At 44.0% G+C, this 15,226-nt stretch overlaps 1 protein-coding gene across 3 annotated transcripts in view; it reads left to right on the top strand.

The window, feature by feature from the left end:
- Nucleotides 1-1,674: 1,674 nt before the first annotated feature.
- LOC105562437 overlaps nt 1,675-15,226 on the top strand; it is a 25,889-nt gene continuing 12,337 nt past the window's right edge. Inside the window, exons 1-2 of one of the 3 annotated variants that reach the window (XR_001008974.1) lie at nt 3,142-3,305; nt 3,653-3,812. Coding sequence is in view for 2 of the 3 variants with exons in the window: in XM_012013280.1 (XP_011868670.1) it covers nt 9,769-9,921 (153 nt within the window). In the remaining variant the exon portion in view is untranslated. Of the gene's footprint in view, nt 2,180-3,141; nt 3,306-3,652; nt 3,813-9,755; nt 9,922-15,226 lie in introns of those variants that run through there. The other 2 variants (XM_012013279.1, XM_012013280.1) reach the window with 2 other exon arrangements.

Genomic DNA, 15,226 nt, shown 5'->3' with positions numbered 1-15,226 from the left:
TTAAAAAAATGAAGATGCTTGCATTTAACGTTAACGTCACGGGTTTCCACACACACAAATAATTCACTCAATTGTATTCGCTATGGATTTTAATTTTAAGCACTGAACTAAATGTCCAGATTATTAAGACAACTATCTCATGTTTTTTATTTATTAATACTGACGTTGTTTCAACCAGTTTTTTTTCAATTACGCTGATCTTGTTGATACAACATCAGTTTTTCCCGTGTATGTAATCCGTGTCTGCGTATCATTTATCGAAAAAACGCATCTGGGATCAGCTTGAACATATCTACTCCTTACGCGACCTCATTTCCGCCCTAAACTTTTACGGTCGGCACTAAAGACGCTTGCCCGCTTCACAGGAGATTTAAATTTCCTGGCTCGGGGAAACGTACTGGAAATCGGCGATTTTATTTCCTCGCGTAAAATAGCGCATCCAACAGCGGCCTGCCAGAAACGGATATCTTTTTACGACTGGTCCTACGTGCCACTCCGTGAAGGATTTCGAGTTTTAATTGCCTTTCCAAGGAAGTGCACGCCTCAAGTCGTTCATCCAACCCGAGCTCTTTCGGAGATTCTTCGAAGGATCGAACGATCGAGTTTCCTGGGGCGTATTTTTCGAAGCAAATGGAACTTTGGCGGGCACGAAAGATCTCTTTAACGTCAAATTTTCCAAGAATTTACACGTTCGTAGTAAATGTGGGACACATGTTTCTTGATAAATAATCGCAATTTGCAACATCGATGACATAACGCGTTCGTATTATAGCGGCGAGCCTTTCCCCGTCTTCCCTTTCACTTGAGATTACCGGAAAACGCGTTGATCGGCTTATAGAAAGGAGCTCGAGAAATGATTTCGACCTTGTGTCTCGATCAGTGCGAAACAACTTCCCTGTCTTGCGCCTCTTCCGCGTTTGAGGTACCGAGTACACGCGTTCCAGTCCATCCAAGTGCAGATCGCGCGCGGATGAGGCGCGTCAGCAATTAGTACAATGCAATCCCGCTCGTTATCCCGCGGGATATCTGATCGCGGATCTTGGCTTGCGCACGTTGTACGTCTTTATCGTCAACGGGATCAAATTATCCGTGAAAGGGCGGACACACTCGAGTAACTCCAGAAATCGGTACACGGTTACTGCGCTCCCGACGAAATCCAATATGTTCCGAGGATCATCGTAGCGATTATATGTTCCCATCGGACCTTCAGATCTTCGACGGGAGTACAATCGCTTTTTAGCTCTATTCATTTTTAAGCCACTGCGAAACCGTTAATGAGTAGTGTGCGATACGTCACAATCTAATCAATTTGCCCAAACTTTCTGCATTTACCGTTTGCATTTTATACAATAATGCCCGATAAAATTGTAACATGTATTAAATAATATAAATTATATAGCGCCAAGCTATTAAACAGAAATCTCCTTAAATCTCGAACACTCTAATAAGGTATCGATAGAAAAGATATTTAAGATTTACAATAGACTCTTTCGTGCTTTTCTTATTGCGGTAAAAGGGATAAGTTGCCAATTCAGACGGAACGGCCGGATTGACGTAAACAGCGATCGAGGACGATCGCTGACAGGTCTAGCGACCTATGCGTTGTGCGCAGACGTAACATATTCACGAGATAGCGAAAGGCAGGCGTCTAGAGCGTTCACGGCTTCAGGGCATATCTCGCGACTCTATAGGCTGCTATCTTAGATGCTTATCTCAGTGGAAGCGTAGGTGTTTCAATGACGTGACCGGTCACGTTACCGAATGATCAGATAACGGACTCGACGTCGCGACAGTTTTAGCACACGACTTATTGGCGAACCCTTACGCTACTCGACATGTTTTCTTTTATTACAAAAATGAATAACAGAATAACGTGAAGTGGAGCCGAGACTAACTACTAGCCCCGACATTAGAATGTGCACAAGCAAAAATGAGATTTTGAGAATCTTTCACCTGCGTAGAATTACAGCTGTATAAAGTTTTTAATGTACAGTCGCGCGTGGCGAGCATATTCATCCCTTTAATCCACGAAGTAACGCGGCACAATGAGACTCTATTCTCGAGCCTTGAAGAATGAAGAGAGCGTTCCCGTGCCACAAAGAGGATCCTCGCGATTCTCTCCGGCGAGGAAGACATCGGCGTGGCGGATGTCAATATTCGTTTCCCGGACGAATTCGGTGTAAGTACAGTTTATTGTAAACTATCAAGGCTCACCAGCTGTCCGTAATCCAGGCCCGTCGTCCACTCCTTCGCGGTGAAAAGAGGGGCCCGTTATCGCGATCCTATCTGCGATCGGCCGACGCGATATTTCTAACAGGCCCCTGGGTCCTATTCCGTACCATAGATCTCGACAGATAAGGTTTGCGGCGCTCGCGGGGCCCACCAGGGGGGCCCGCCCATTGTATCACGCGTCTTACGCTCGCCCGACCAGCGCTCGACTCACGAGAGACCTGAGACCTCTTGCCACGTGGGTCACCGATGATTGCCTTCAACCAATTAGATAGATTTCGCAACAGGTATCGTGTATCTTATATTAATCGATTTTATCGTTTTAAACACACTCTTGCTCCGTCCGCTGCACCGAAAGTTCTGTACACAAATTATTTACGACCCGATTTTGCTACAGCACACGCCGGTACACGCTCGTCATTTCTAACAAAAATAAAGATAATTGTACATTTTCTAATTAACAAATCTCTTATCTCGAGAATCTTGAAAGTAATGAGAAATATATATAAATTATAAAGAGAAGGGAGTTACGCGGTAAAAATTAATTGGGGATAGGACCTATTCACTGCGCCGAGAAGTTTCTTTTAATAATTCTCCTTGCCGCGCCATGCCCTCTACTTTTCTTTCAACCCTACGCTCTCAGCCTCGAATCGCCTCGAATCCTATGATTACAACCGAATACGGCGTCAAGAATATCCGTTTCACGTGCGTGATGGGAACGCGCGGATCTCATCACCGAAATAATTAGGTATTAATTGTTCAACTACCGGTAGGGGGCCTGTCTCGTGCGAGTCATTCCACTTAATACGCGGCCGATTCTGCCACGGGTTGACCTGTAGGCCGACGCTACAGGTGGATCGGCCGTGTTGCCATTAAGCCGCGCGTTAATTACAGAGATCGCGTACGCTGCCGGCCGGCGGCCGCTGCGCATCGGTGCTTTGACATCGAGCTAGGAACCGCGTTTCATCTCGCCGAAATATTAATTTTCACCGGCGCGATGCCAATGCCGCGGCCCCCTTGGAAATCGGCCGCTGCCTAACGAGGAACCGAATGACTAAACGCGCCGGAGAAACGAGGTAACACAAGCAACAGGACGTAAATACCACCTTCTGAATTATTATCGCCCTACGCAGCCTCTAATCATCGGCTGTTATTTACGAGATTATTTTTACATGCTCCGTCGACACGTCGCCTTTGTGTTTCGCAACGGGTTTGTTCGCACGGATGGAATTAGAATATTAGTAAAACCGCTATTACTAATTTACATAACGACTGCAGAATTTCAAAGTCAACTCAAAAGTCCAACATTCCCCGAACAATACAGACTTTTTCAAATGAGAATTTTAAATTTGTGTTGAATATTAAGCGTTATGTGTCTCGCATAGTAAGAGGCGAGATAAATATTCACGAGGTCCGCTTACAGCACGGGCCAGTGCTATACAGATGCGAGGAAGCGCTCCACTCTCTTTCTGGATCCGAGTAAAATTAGCAATCCAGATGAACATGACGGACTGGCATTAAAGGATTAAGTACGTGACACGGTTTCCGTGACGGTTGCGCGCAGAACGGTATAAGTTATCGTGGTAAGTAACCATTACCTAGATCCAATTGCGTTAATGCCCAACCTGCGTGCCTTCGCGACGCGGAACACATTCCAACATGCAAGCTGCAACAGCCGTTCTGTCCTGCCCGTTTCTTCACTTCGTAATCCTGTTGCCGGTTTCGTCTTCCACTTTGCTTATCAAAATCCTCTTTCCCGGTCGCAGTTAACAACAGGATGAAATAAGCTGTGGCAAATAACCGCCGTGCAAATTTTTTCGCGTTAAAATCGCCGTTTCGTTAGGACGTCATTACATGATAATTTCGCCGTACGATCAATTTTGACGTCCAGACATAATTAAAGCAAGAAATGAAGCTCAATCGCGATCCAGAGTGCTTTTGTTCCGAAGGTGATTGGCTGTGGTTGTCGCTCTACATACGATTGCAACTCCTTATTCTTCGTTAATACTCATATAAGAATAGTCGTCAAAACCATTTATGAATCATAAAGCGGTGCGAGAGATTCCTAGAAAATCTCCGGCGCGAGTGCCTAAGTGATTCCGAAATTGCGGCTTGCGAAGGTGGCAACAAGTGATAAGAAAGCGCAATTTTGAGACCAGGTGTCTGTCACGATTTATCGTTTGCTGATCGTCGAAAATTATATGTCGAGCTAATCCGGTTTCTTCGCAACGACCGCATCAATCCCGCAGATACCTAAGATTATAGTCGGCATCCTTACGCCTCGTGAGCCCGAACGCCTATAACAAATCCATTACCAGGATAATTTCATGTGTTGCAAACAGCGTTCAACATTCATTCTCGTCGACGCGCAGCGATACCGATCGTCCGGTTATCCTCGAGGTGCCGATAGCGAAAGCCTAGTACATGTACTCGCTTATTGAAGTTCTTATATTATCGATTATCGATGATACCAGGTGCGTGCCGTGATAGGAACTTAGAAATTAATCGGTAGGTAGGCTCGGCCTGATGTTTGCGAAATTGAATCCGTACGTACGCCTCTCGTCTCTCGTCTCCTTAACGTAATACCCGATCTAGTTGTCGATGATTAATGCGGTTTGAATAACCGCAACAGTTTTCTGAAATTGATCATGATGTACTAGAGATGAACAGGTGGATTGTGGTTCTGAGACTAGTTTTATCAACAGCTTGCGTAAGCATTTCATGCATTTTCAAAGTACTAATGCTTCAATTAATATATTGCCCGGTAGGATTTTCTGCACACACATTTCTACACACTAACACACGCGCGCGCGCGCGCGCGTGTATCTCTTTTCATCTAATAAGAAAGTGAAAAAGAGTTAGCGATTTTCCTTTCTTGTTTTTTTTTCAACCGATTGTGAGAAGAATAGTTAGGTGATTCTGTGAGAAATGTAACGTGTAAATGTAACAAAATGTAATTTCTGTGAAAAATTCATTATTGAGGAATGTAACGAATGGTTCTAAAAGGATTTCGTGACAAATGATCGTGACATGAAACAGACAATTGGTTAAATAATGAATATCTTGATGGCACCGTGATCCCTGTACCTTTTTCATTAATCTTATTGTCCACTAACAAAAGAGTCCCCGAAGAAAAATTATATGTTCATGGCAGTTTCTTTTTCCGTCTATTTTTTCCTTACCCTTCCATTCATTTTGAAGTGACCGCTTTCAAAATTAAAAAATCGTGTATTGAGAAAGCACCACGCTCTGAGTCGTCGGTAATGTGCGATGGTGAAAAAGACTTAGATCATCACGATCGTGGTTCGGACTGAAGTAAAGAATGATCTTCAAGACAGTGTAACGAAGCGGAGCAAGATCGAACTTTTTACTACTATTCTCGATATTTTTAGACGTCTTTAATTAATCGATCGTTAATATTCGCGCGAAATAAAACAGAGCGGAACGCTCGACGAAGGCGAGACTTCCAAGAAATCTGTTGAGAAATGATCTCTTTATTCCTTGTCGGCTCGTTATAGAAGTACACGTCGCCGGCTACGAAGTGGCGTTACAAATGTTGCTCAATTTTCTTGTAAGGCCGTCGCCGTCGAGAGTGCCGCCCGGTTTCGCCGGTAAGCGCCGATACCCGCCACTTACACGGCGCAGATTATCGCGCCCACCGAAAACGACGCGCGGCCCTCGTTTGGAGTATGATCGAGTGCCCGACGTGCCATGCGGTTCCATCGAGGTGCGGCAGGGCCCCGACTACTCGACGCGATTTAGCGGAAGGTGGGCAAATTAATGACACCGGCTCGCAAAAGTCGATCCTGGCTGGTCGCGACGGGGCGGGGGAGGGGGGGAAGGGGAGGAGGGCAACCGGATCGGCGGCATGTTGGTTCAATTTCGAAGCTGCTGTATCGAGACGGGCCGAGAGGCGTACAATTAGCCCTCGTTTAGGGGCGTTTAGGGACCCGCTTATCGCCGCCATTACTGTTATTATCGACTTATTACGTGCCCAGGCCATCACCATCGGTCCCCAGAATTGCAAACAGCCTACAACGTCGCGCGGACGCTTCGGGACGCGGGGTACGAGGCGGGGGGGCTGCGACGTGCCGCGGATCTCAGCTAGCGGCGGAAACAGGATCTGGATCTGATATTACGCGGCGTTATGTAGGAGACCAGTGCAGTGGGTAATTCAGTCGGTAGGACGTCGCGAAAGGGCCGCAGGGCGCGAAGGGTTTACGAGAGAGCAGGTGCGAGCTCGCGACTCGTTATTTATCGCTGCCTCCTCGGAATGTCACTAATTTAGCGCAACAAGTGGACACGGTAATTTGTGCACGCATATTATATCGAGAGCTGCTGAATAATATTTAATTAGCACTCAAGCTTGAAACGAGTCTTCGTTACGCCCCAACGTATATATGTCTCGTCCTTGTTCGGATTTTTATCAAGGCTGTTTCGACGACCGCGAGATTAGCAGTATCAATTGAATAAAAGAACGTTCTCCGGATAGACATGGTAAAAGGATATCTCTCTCAAATCTCGACGCGGCCGTGGCGGCGGAATTCACTTTCAATGGCGCGATAAAATAACGTGAATGCGCGTCGCCGTTTTGCGCCGCGCCTTCTGGTTTGGCGCGAGCATCTTAATCTACGCTAATGAACGACTCTCATTTATGCAAGGAACGTGTCTGTGGCTATACCCACGCTAATATACGACCACCTGGTGTATCTCGAAAATAAGCTGCCACATGGGGGGATTCATTAAAGAAACTTGCACGTCTTAAATTAATAAATACGTTATGTGTTTGTATAATTTTCATACGTTTGAGGGCAAATTTAGGATAAACGCATCGAATACTGAGGTGCTTTTGCATGTGAAAACCGGTTAAAGCGAATCTTCGATATTCTATTATATATTTTCCTACCTTTTCCCATGTAAGTCATTTTAATCATAAAATCAAAGCAGACTCGTGTTCCTTCGTGCACATTATCATTCTTTTCGATGGTCGTCATCTAATTACGCCATGGACCATTCTCTGGTGTCTCTTGTCTCCATAACTGTTGTATCGTATCGCTAGAGATTTTACGAAAATCTCTCCATGGTTCGTCCATGGTTCCTGTATCTCGGTCCGCGTGCATAGGATTACGGCGCGATATAATGACACGCCATCGGCCTATTAACATAGTAATAGCGCGTTTAGACCGTCGGGACCAACGAATGCAGCCGGTGAAGTCATCTCCGATCTACGGCGGGATTTTGCCGCGAATACGCTCCGGAGTACGGCGCGGTTGCAGCCGTTGGGACGATTTAGATGATTGCCTCGATGAGCCTCGACGCGCACGTAACGTGGCGTGACTATCGCACGCGACTAGGGCCTCGTACAATAGCGAGCCCTAATCATTTCTTTCGAAAAAAGGAAGTTAAGTACGCTCAGAGACTCCGGAGCCCTTTCTGTTACAATAAAGAGGGCCTGCGATGGCGTGCATCCCGATGCAAGCCACGCGACTAAGAATTGTATCAACGTTCTCGTTTCGGAAACACTTTTTTTTAATGAAACCCCTAGTTTGCATTGCATTTTTTAATACATATTCTTCCCATACAACACAAAAGCTTGCAACAACATTGCTGCAACATTGCAATTGTATATTGCAACGTAATGGTACATAGATATTGCAAAGACATTATTATACAATATTACTTTAGTAATGTTGTAGCAATATTATTTTAAAATATTGATACAATTATCTTTGTAATATGCATATTGTTTCCTCATCTCACTTTTATAATTTACTAGAAATGACAAAACGCGCGCTTCGCGCGCGCAGTTTGTGGTTGGGCATTGTGTATTTTTGAGAATTTGTATACATGCAAAAAAGTAATTGCATGCGCAACGTCAATTTAAAATAAAAAGTAATTTATCACTCACTGATACGATTCTCAACAGCAGAGTCGTACATCGTTAACTATGTATGTTAAACTGTAAAAATACAAATATGTATATGATTATTATAGACTAATTATGTAAAATCAAAATAATTGTATGATTATAAATATACTTTATATTTCATATTTTTTAAAATAGATATTTATTTAAATAATTATATAGAATACTGAAAAAGTCTTTCTCTTAAATATAAATTTACAAAATTATATACGTATGGTCTTATCTCTAATACATGTTTGAATCCTCGTTCGAATCATTTGAACAAATCATATAAAAACACAGAACAGATGCTTTATTTCGCACAAGTAACAGATAACATAAAAATGCAAGACACTTACCTCACCGAACAAATTTCTCCGCTGTTGCCCGATGCCTCCTTGGCTTCCTCCTTCTTTCAGATTTCCTTGTTGCACTCACACAACACTCGCGAAAATCATCGATCGCGCGAAATTTCAGGCACTCCCGTACGCGATGTGAAATACCGCGAAACGCACGAAATATTATTAACAAATATCGCGTGACTCTTTATCATACAAATTACTCAAACTAACAACTTGCATTTTTGATTCGGAAGAATGGATAAATCACTATTGAATTGGCGATATAAAACGCAACGTGAGCATCGGAAGCATAATCTGGGGTAAAGAAGTAGTTACAATATATTAGTCCGCAACGAAACGATATTTTGACAATCTTTGTCATTCAATCTAATCCTCGAAATAAATTATGTGAGCAAAATTTCCAGCGATAAATAGTTGTTATTAATTGCAACAGTTAATCGAGATAATTTTCGATTACATTTACATAATGTAATGACGTGCGATAAGCGACTTTCTTTACTTCCTGCCTGTTCGAGTTGCGAAGAACGACGCGAACACTGAAGTCGTACAAATTTCTCCCTTTTCCCGAAAATGGAACAGATTACACGAAATCGATAGTAGATAATTAAAAGCGCGGTGCGCAAACGAGATGTAACCGCGACAAAGTACCACGATTAACGTTCATATTTTAGATGAGTTAGTCTCGTGAAATATCTATGTATAGGTACGTTGATAAACAGCCGTCGTCTCAACATACAATTCGTTTTTCATTACAAGTTGTAGAAACTTAATAATTAATCGAGGAACGTTACTTGCTACTGATAAAGATGCGCAAATCAATAGCGATTTATCCCTGCATTCATCGCGATCGAGTCTTCGAAATCGATAACGCAAAAGTAATACGACGCACGGAGCGACTCTCGCCACTGCTTGCCGGCTCGACGTTCGGCGAGCGAATGATACCGCGGCGACCTTCGCGTAAACAATGGCCCGAGTAACGTCGTACGATGCCGCGCCGAAAGAAAAACAACAACGAACGTTGAGAATTCGTTGCCCCGCCTACGAAGTTGAAAATTCTATACCCAATATCTCAAATTACTCTGTTCATGTTATTTGTTGCGTATCATTCTGCGGACTTATTGGATTAATTAAATTGACGATTAATTCCGTTCAGAGTTAAGTGTAAGAGTAAAACAAGAAAGATAATCAGTTTGAGAAATAAGTTAATTAATAAGTTTCGGTAGTTTTTACAGATGAAAAGTAGATAAGATTCCCACACATTTTCGTGCTTGAATGACCGAAACTGTACGCCGCGGGGTATATTTTTCACGAGGTGGGATCTTGCATCTCGACCAGCTAATAGACGAGAGTGTTGCCGGTCCAAAATATAGCCGACAAAGTCTGGGGTGGATTACATCGTATCATGTACTGAAAAGCACCTCGAAGGTATGTCGAACTCGTGGTTATGCGAGGCAGTTTCTTGGTTTATGTCCGTACTTGGCCATATACCCGCACTTAAAGTCGCCTGAATATCGTCCGGGCCTGAATCGTCAAGATTCGCCGGACCGTCGGTGCTCTTTACACCTCGTTGTTCCTCGCAAATTCATACGTGGCTCACCGTACTAAATCATCTGGCAGACAATCGCCGCGTTGTAAAGTTTACCGAATGACCCGTAGTGAAGCATTTCTATTTAAGAAATTGGCCGGAATATCGACGCTCAAAAAAGAGAGGATGAACAAAAGTGGAATCTTGAATATTTCTTATGGGTGCAATATGTTTACAGAGAGAGAGGGGGGAAGAGGAGGAGGAGAGCTTCGTGAAACATAGTATGTTGGAAAATTTATGTTTTCTTGTTACAAAAATGCCGGTTAAAATTTTTGTGTTAAATGTTTAATTTAATACATTCATGTGTTAATTTAACATATTGCTCTTGTGTTAATTGACCTCAAATGTACAATTATTAAAATAACTAAAAAGAAATGTTAAAACAACACAATGTGTACTTATTTTTTAATCTCACACGATACATGTGTTCTATATTATTAGTAACAAGATTTTTCCGTTAAAATTTACAGAATAAAATGTTGATTTTATTCTATGTAGCATAAGTGAGAGTGATTTCGAACCGTCATTTAACTTATTAAAAGTATGTTAATTTTACACAAAATTTATTTTACACAAAATTCGAGATTTGCATTTATTTTGTGTCAAAATATTAACAAAGTATTAGTGTGATCATTTAACGTGTCCATATTATTGTAAATTAACACAAAAATTTAAGTGGACCATTTGGGACATGCGATATCTGTTAAATTTAACACAAATTTTTCAACTGTGCACTCTCTGTCGGCCCTTTGCTCTTTTCGGTATCGATCACGTGGTATTCCGCCTTGTTTTTGGTATAAAATCCTGTCACACTGTCACACTGATTTCACACTACCACATGCACAACATCCGTCTCATTGGCTCCACCAAGAAAATGGCGGATGTGCAGAAAGGATCGACGCAAAACAAAACAAATGACAGAGCGGGCATACTAGTTGTACTATGCGTGAAACGAGTGGAGGTTGCGAACTCTTATGTTTTTTCGATGAGCAAATTGAGGGCCAATTTCGTCGCGTTCATTGAAATTTTCGCTTTGGGTATTTTGAACACTTTCATTAACGAGTGCATCGAAATTGCCTACAAGTCATTCCGCACGGGAGTATTCAATTTTTACATCGCACGTGATAATTCAATTTTTGCATTGCCGGCATCGTGCGAGCTGCGTGCCACGTGTAATTTCGAGATGTAACCGCGCATTATGGAGCAATCGTCAAATTTCGTGCATTAAGGCAAACGCGTGGTTAGTACCACGAGAGGTATCAAAATTGCATTCACGAGTGCGAATGCAATCGTAAATGAAATATCCTTAGGCATCGGAATCGGCAACATTTCGTGTAGGTATCAAAAGCGATCCACTTTGCGCATCGAATCGTTTGTTTTTTTTTACGAACGTAAAAAAAGTTTTCATACCTTAAAGTCAGCGTTGAAATTTCACCAGACTTATTTGCGAAGATTGGTGTTAAATGATTTTGCGAGGAAGGGCGCGATAATGAAGTGGACAACGTAACACCTCGCGTCATGAATATATAACGAGGCTATTACGACTGCGCTCATTTCGGCAACTAAATGAGTAGCTGCGATTCTCGAAAATGAAACTGCGTTAGTATAAAAATTAATAAGTTCGAACAGGTTTCGCGCCATTTGTGATCATGATCTTGTCGCAAGATAAAAACCGCAACAATCTCCGTCGTTGATTAAAGGCTATACCTTTTACGTCGCCACAACGTTCGCGGTATCGTTTTTATCGCAGTTTCACGCTACGTTGCTCACAGAATTCGAGAAATAAATTCCCCGTTGACTAATGCACGGAGATGCGAAGGAAAAAAAAAAAGTTAAACGCCACGTTCGAGGATTCGAGAGCTCGATCGAGAGCGAGAAAGAGAGTCAACGATTCTCTTACGATGTGTCGTTGTGTTGCAACGAGGGTACGAATTCACGAGCATTAAGGCAAATGAAGCCCCGAAAATGATACTTAGGAACGATTGTACACTGCGAGGGCCTCGAAGTCATGAGATTTCCAAAGGGTAGATGGCTCGTCGAATTTCGCTAACGAGGGTATCGAAATTGCACCGGGCCCGACTCGTGTCGATCCCAACGGCAAAGTGTATCCAGAGGGCCGATATGCAAAAGGCGCCTTTCGTCGGCGCCGAAATCGCACGTTCGTTTTCTCGTTGAACGAAAGACGAATCATGCTTCCGCCCTCTCTTCAGCCTCGCCGAGGAAGAAAGAGAGAGAGAGAGAGAGAGAGAGGAAGATGGGAGAACAGGCGCGCGCACGCTGCAATCATCTTCGGCCAAGCAGAGTTGAGTTGAGCTGATGCGAGTCGAACGGAGCTATCATTCGCACATTTGCAAACCAACTGGGCGAACGGTGTGAAAATTACAGGCGCGAGACGCTCTCTTGCTTGTCTTGTCCGTTGGGCACGGCCCTAGAAGAGACGGGAAGATTACGGGCACTAAACTCGTGTGGCCCCCATCGAGAGGAACGCTGTCTCGAGACCCGACTCGGGGCATAAGTACAGGTACAGGTGCGCGCGCGAGGGGAACATGGGTGTGAGACGCACGTGCGTGCGTGTACACTACTGTGTTAAAAGTGCGTTTCACGTTTCACTAGCGGGAGGTTCCTTGGTTAGCCCTCGTTAGGCTTACTCACCACCTTGCTCGGAATTCGGATCCGACCGCGCGTTTAGAGGGCCGATCGTATCGCGTTCATGAGTTGCGTGACGCACCGCCGCACTGACGATCGCTGCCATTGATTTACGAGCTGATACGGTGGACTTGTTTTGGCCAGCTTGATGAAAATCGGGAGGATGCAAGGTTGACGGCGTAATTCCGGGGCGGACAGATCTACCATTGTCGGACGCCATGCTGGGCTATTGATTTTCATCTGAAATATTATGAAACGCACTGTATGTTAGTAAAACATAAGTAGATAATAAAAATTGTTTCATACTTTCACAAATGAGAAAATTATTAACGACGCATTTACGACAATCACGGAATTAGGATGAAACGAACATCCCTTTAATATTTTTTAAGTATAATAGCTTGGTGTTATCGCTAGAAAAGGCAGTGGGCGTCATTTAAATGAGACGCGTTCGAAAAGATTCTTCAGTTCTTTCCAAGCTAGCAGTCTTGATCGATTTTCTAATTCTGATCAATCAACCTGCCGGTCCAGTCACGGGCACGAAAATTAACAAAGGCTCATCTCTCGTTGACTAATGAACCATCCTCCTCGAGTCGTTGCTTGTCCTCTTCGCTTTTCACCTTGCGAGACGGGGCAGATTGAGTATCGAAGCACGAAACGGTTTCGAGGGTCCAGTGACGAAGCGAAGACAATTTGTCAGCGAGAATGCGTACCTCTCGAGGGTCCTCGTGCCCCTTCATCAAAGTCTAGGTATCGTATCCTTGTGATCCTACGAAAATATACTGAGAATAATGGATCTCGATCAGTGACTTCTCGCAGTTTCCCTGTAGACTAATGATCGTATTCATTCTCGAGTAGAACATTCTCGAGGCAAAAGGAAAACAGCAGGTCCCCCAGGGACTTCCTTGTCCTTCCCCCCCCCCCCCCCGCTATCGCCAATCGCGACCATCCTGGCAGGTGCAGCTATTATCCATGGTTACTCTCTTTCCATGTTTTTGTAATTCATGAATTTTCTACTTCCTTTTGTGATGCAAATAATGCGAAAAGACGACCGGGACGCGTTCCTGAGAAATCCTCCGAGAATTTTAAAATTTCCAGGTTTTCAATACACTGAAAATGTATTATTAGGTGCCTTTACCCTGCACTATTGCAATTGCTTAACGCATTCTAAAGGCCGAATCAGACTAGCAATTGCCCACGCGGATTGGATTGGAATTGACGATTGGCGATTGTCTTCTAGCCAATGAGAATCGATTAGTCGCTGGCTGCTTTGCTCTCATTGGTTAGAAGACAATCGCCAATCGCCAATCCCAATCCAATCCGCGCCGACAATTGCTAGTCTGACTCGGTCTTAAGGCTTTGACATCAAGTTGCTTTCATTTAACGTCAAGCTGTCAAATCTGAGTATTTTTCCGGAGAGAAATTTATCGCGTTTTGTTTAACGTCCGAATCTTGCAAATTTTGTGGGCGAACGCGAAGGACGATCGCGCGGTCGTAAACTCGCGGATAAGCATTCTCCTTTTTCTCCGTTGACACTTCTGGCGCGAAGAATAAAATCGTCCAAGTGTTTATTGCCATCCACTCGTGTTCTGCGCGGTGTTTTCGCAGTGCCGAGCTACCGTCAGGCTCCAGCAATGTTTAGCGCGAAATTTTACGCACCGATAACCGCGCGTTTCGAATTCATTAGAACGTGCGAAATGAATTCACCGCGTTTGCAGCGCATATTCTCGCTAGAGAGAAGTGCGTGTGCACGAGAAAGAGAGAGAGAGTGAGAGAGAGAGGGGGGGGGGGGAGAAGGACGGAATTTCATCGCGCCAATTAAAGCAGCTCTCACCCGACCGCTTTTCCCTAAATCTGTCAATGATACGAATCGACAAGGACGAAGTGCGGCAAATGGATCCCGCGTATGCTCTTGATTCTGCAGCCGGCCATTGCATCGTTCCGATGGAGCCAGCCCGACAGTATGTTTTCTCATGAATTCTGTTCTACAATAACAACACTTGTAAGATTTCCTGAGAAGCAGGTGAGCCGTGAAAGTAAAAAATAATGAAGGACGTCCATAAAATTCTTGTTGTACATTCGTCGCGCGTATCTCCTTCTTGTTTTAATCCATCGGGAGTGTCTCGCAATCGCCCTGTTCACGTTTTCCTTTTCGTTGTTGGCGCGACGACAGAGGGATTCTTAGGATCCTCGGAGACTCTAATCAGGAGAGAAGATCAACATTTGTCAGTACAAACATTTCCAGTGTCTCTTTACGAATTACCGACAAGCAGCGCCGGGCTCAATGTTCTCAACATTACGTATTCCTCAGATTTACATCGCACTGGACTTAACGAGCCGGACAAAAAGTAGCGGAGCGTTTCTAGCGCGAGGAGTCTAGGAGCGCTCTTCCTTTCGGAACCTGTTCCTGGTTCACCAAGTGCTTCGTTCCGGCTCCTTCGGCTCGAGAAGAAGCGAGAGAGAGAGAGAGAGAGAGAGAGAGAGAGAGAGAGAGAGAGA

The sequence above is a fragment of the Vollenhovia emeryi genome, unplaced genomic scaffold (genome assembly GCF_000949405.1).
Source record: "Vollenhovia emeryi isolate VEMERY1.0 unplaced genomic scaffold, V.emery_V1.0 DF939188.1, whole genome shotgun sequence".
Classification (NCBI taxonomy): Eukaryota; Metazoa; Arthropoda; class Insecta; order Hymenoptera; family Formicidae; genus Vollenhovia; species Vollenhovia emeryi.
Note: the sequence above shows the minus strand (reverse complement) of the source record. Positions and strands in the feature narration are given on the sequence as shown.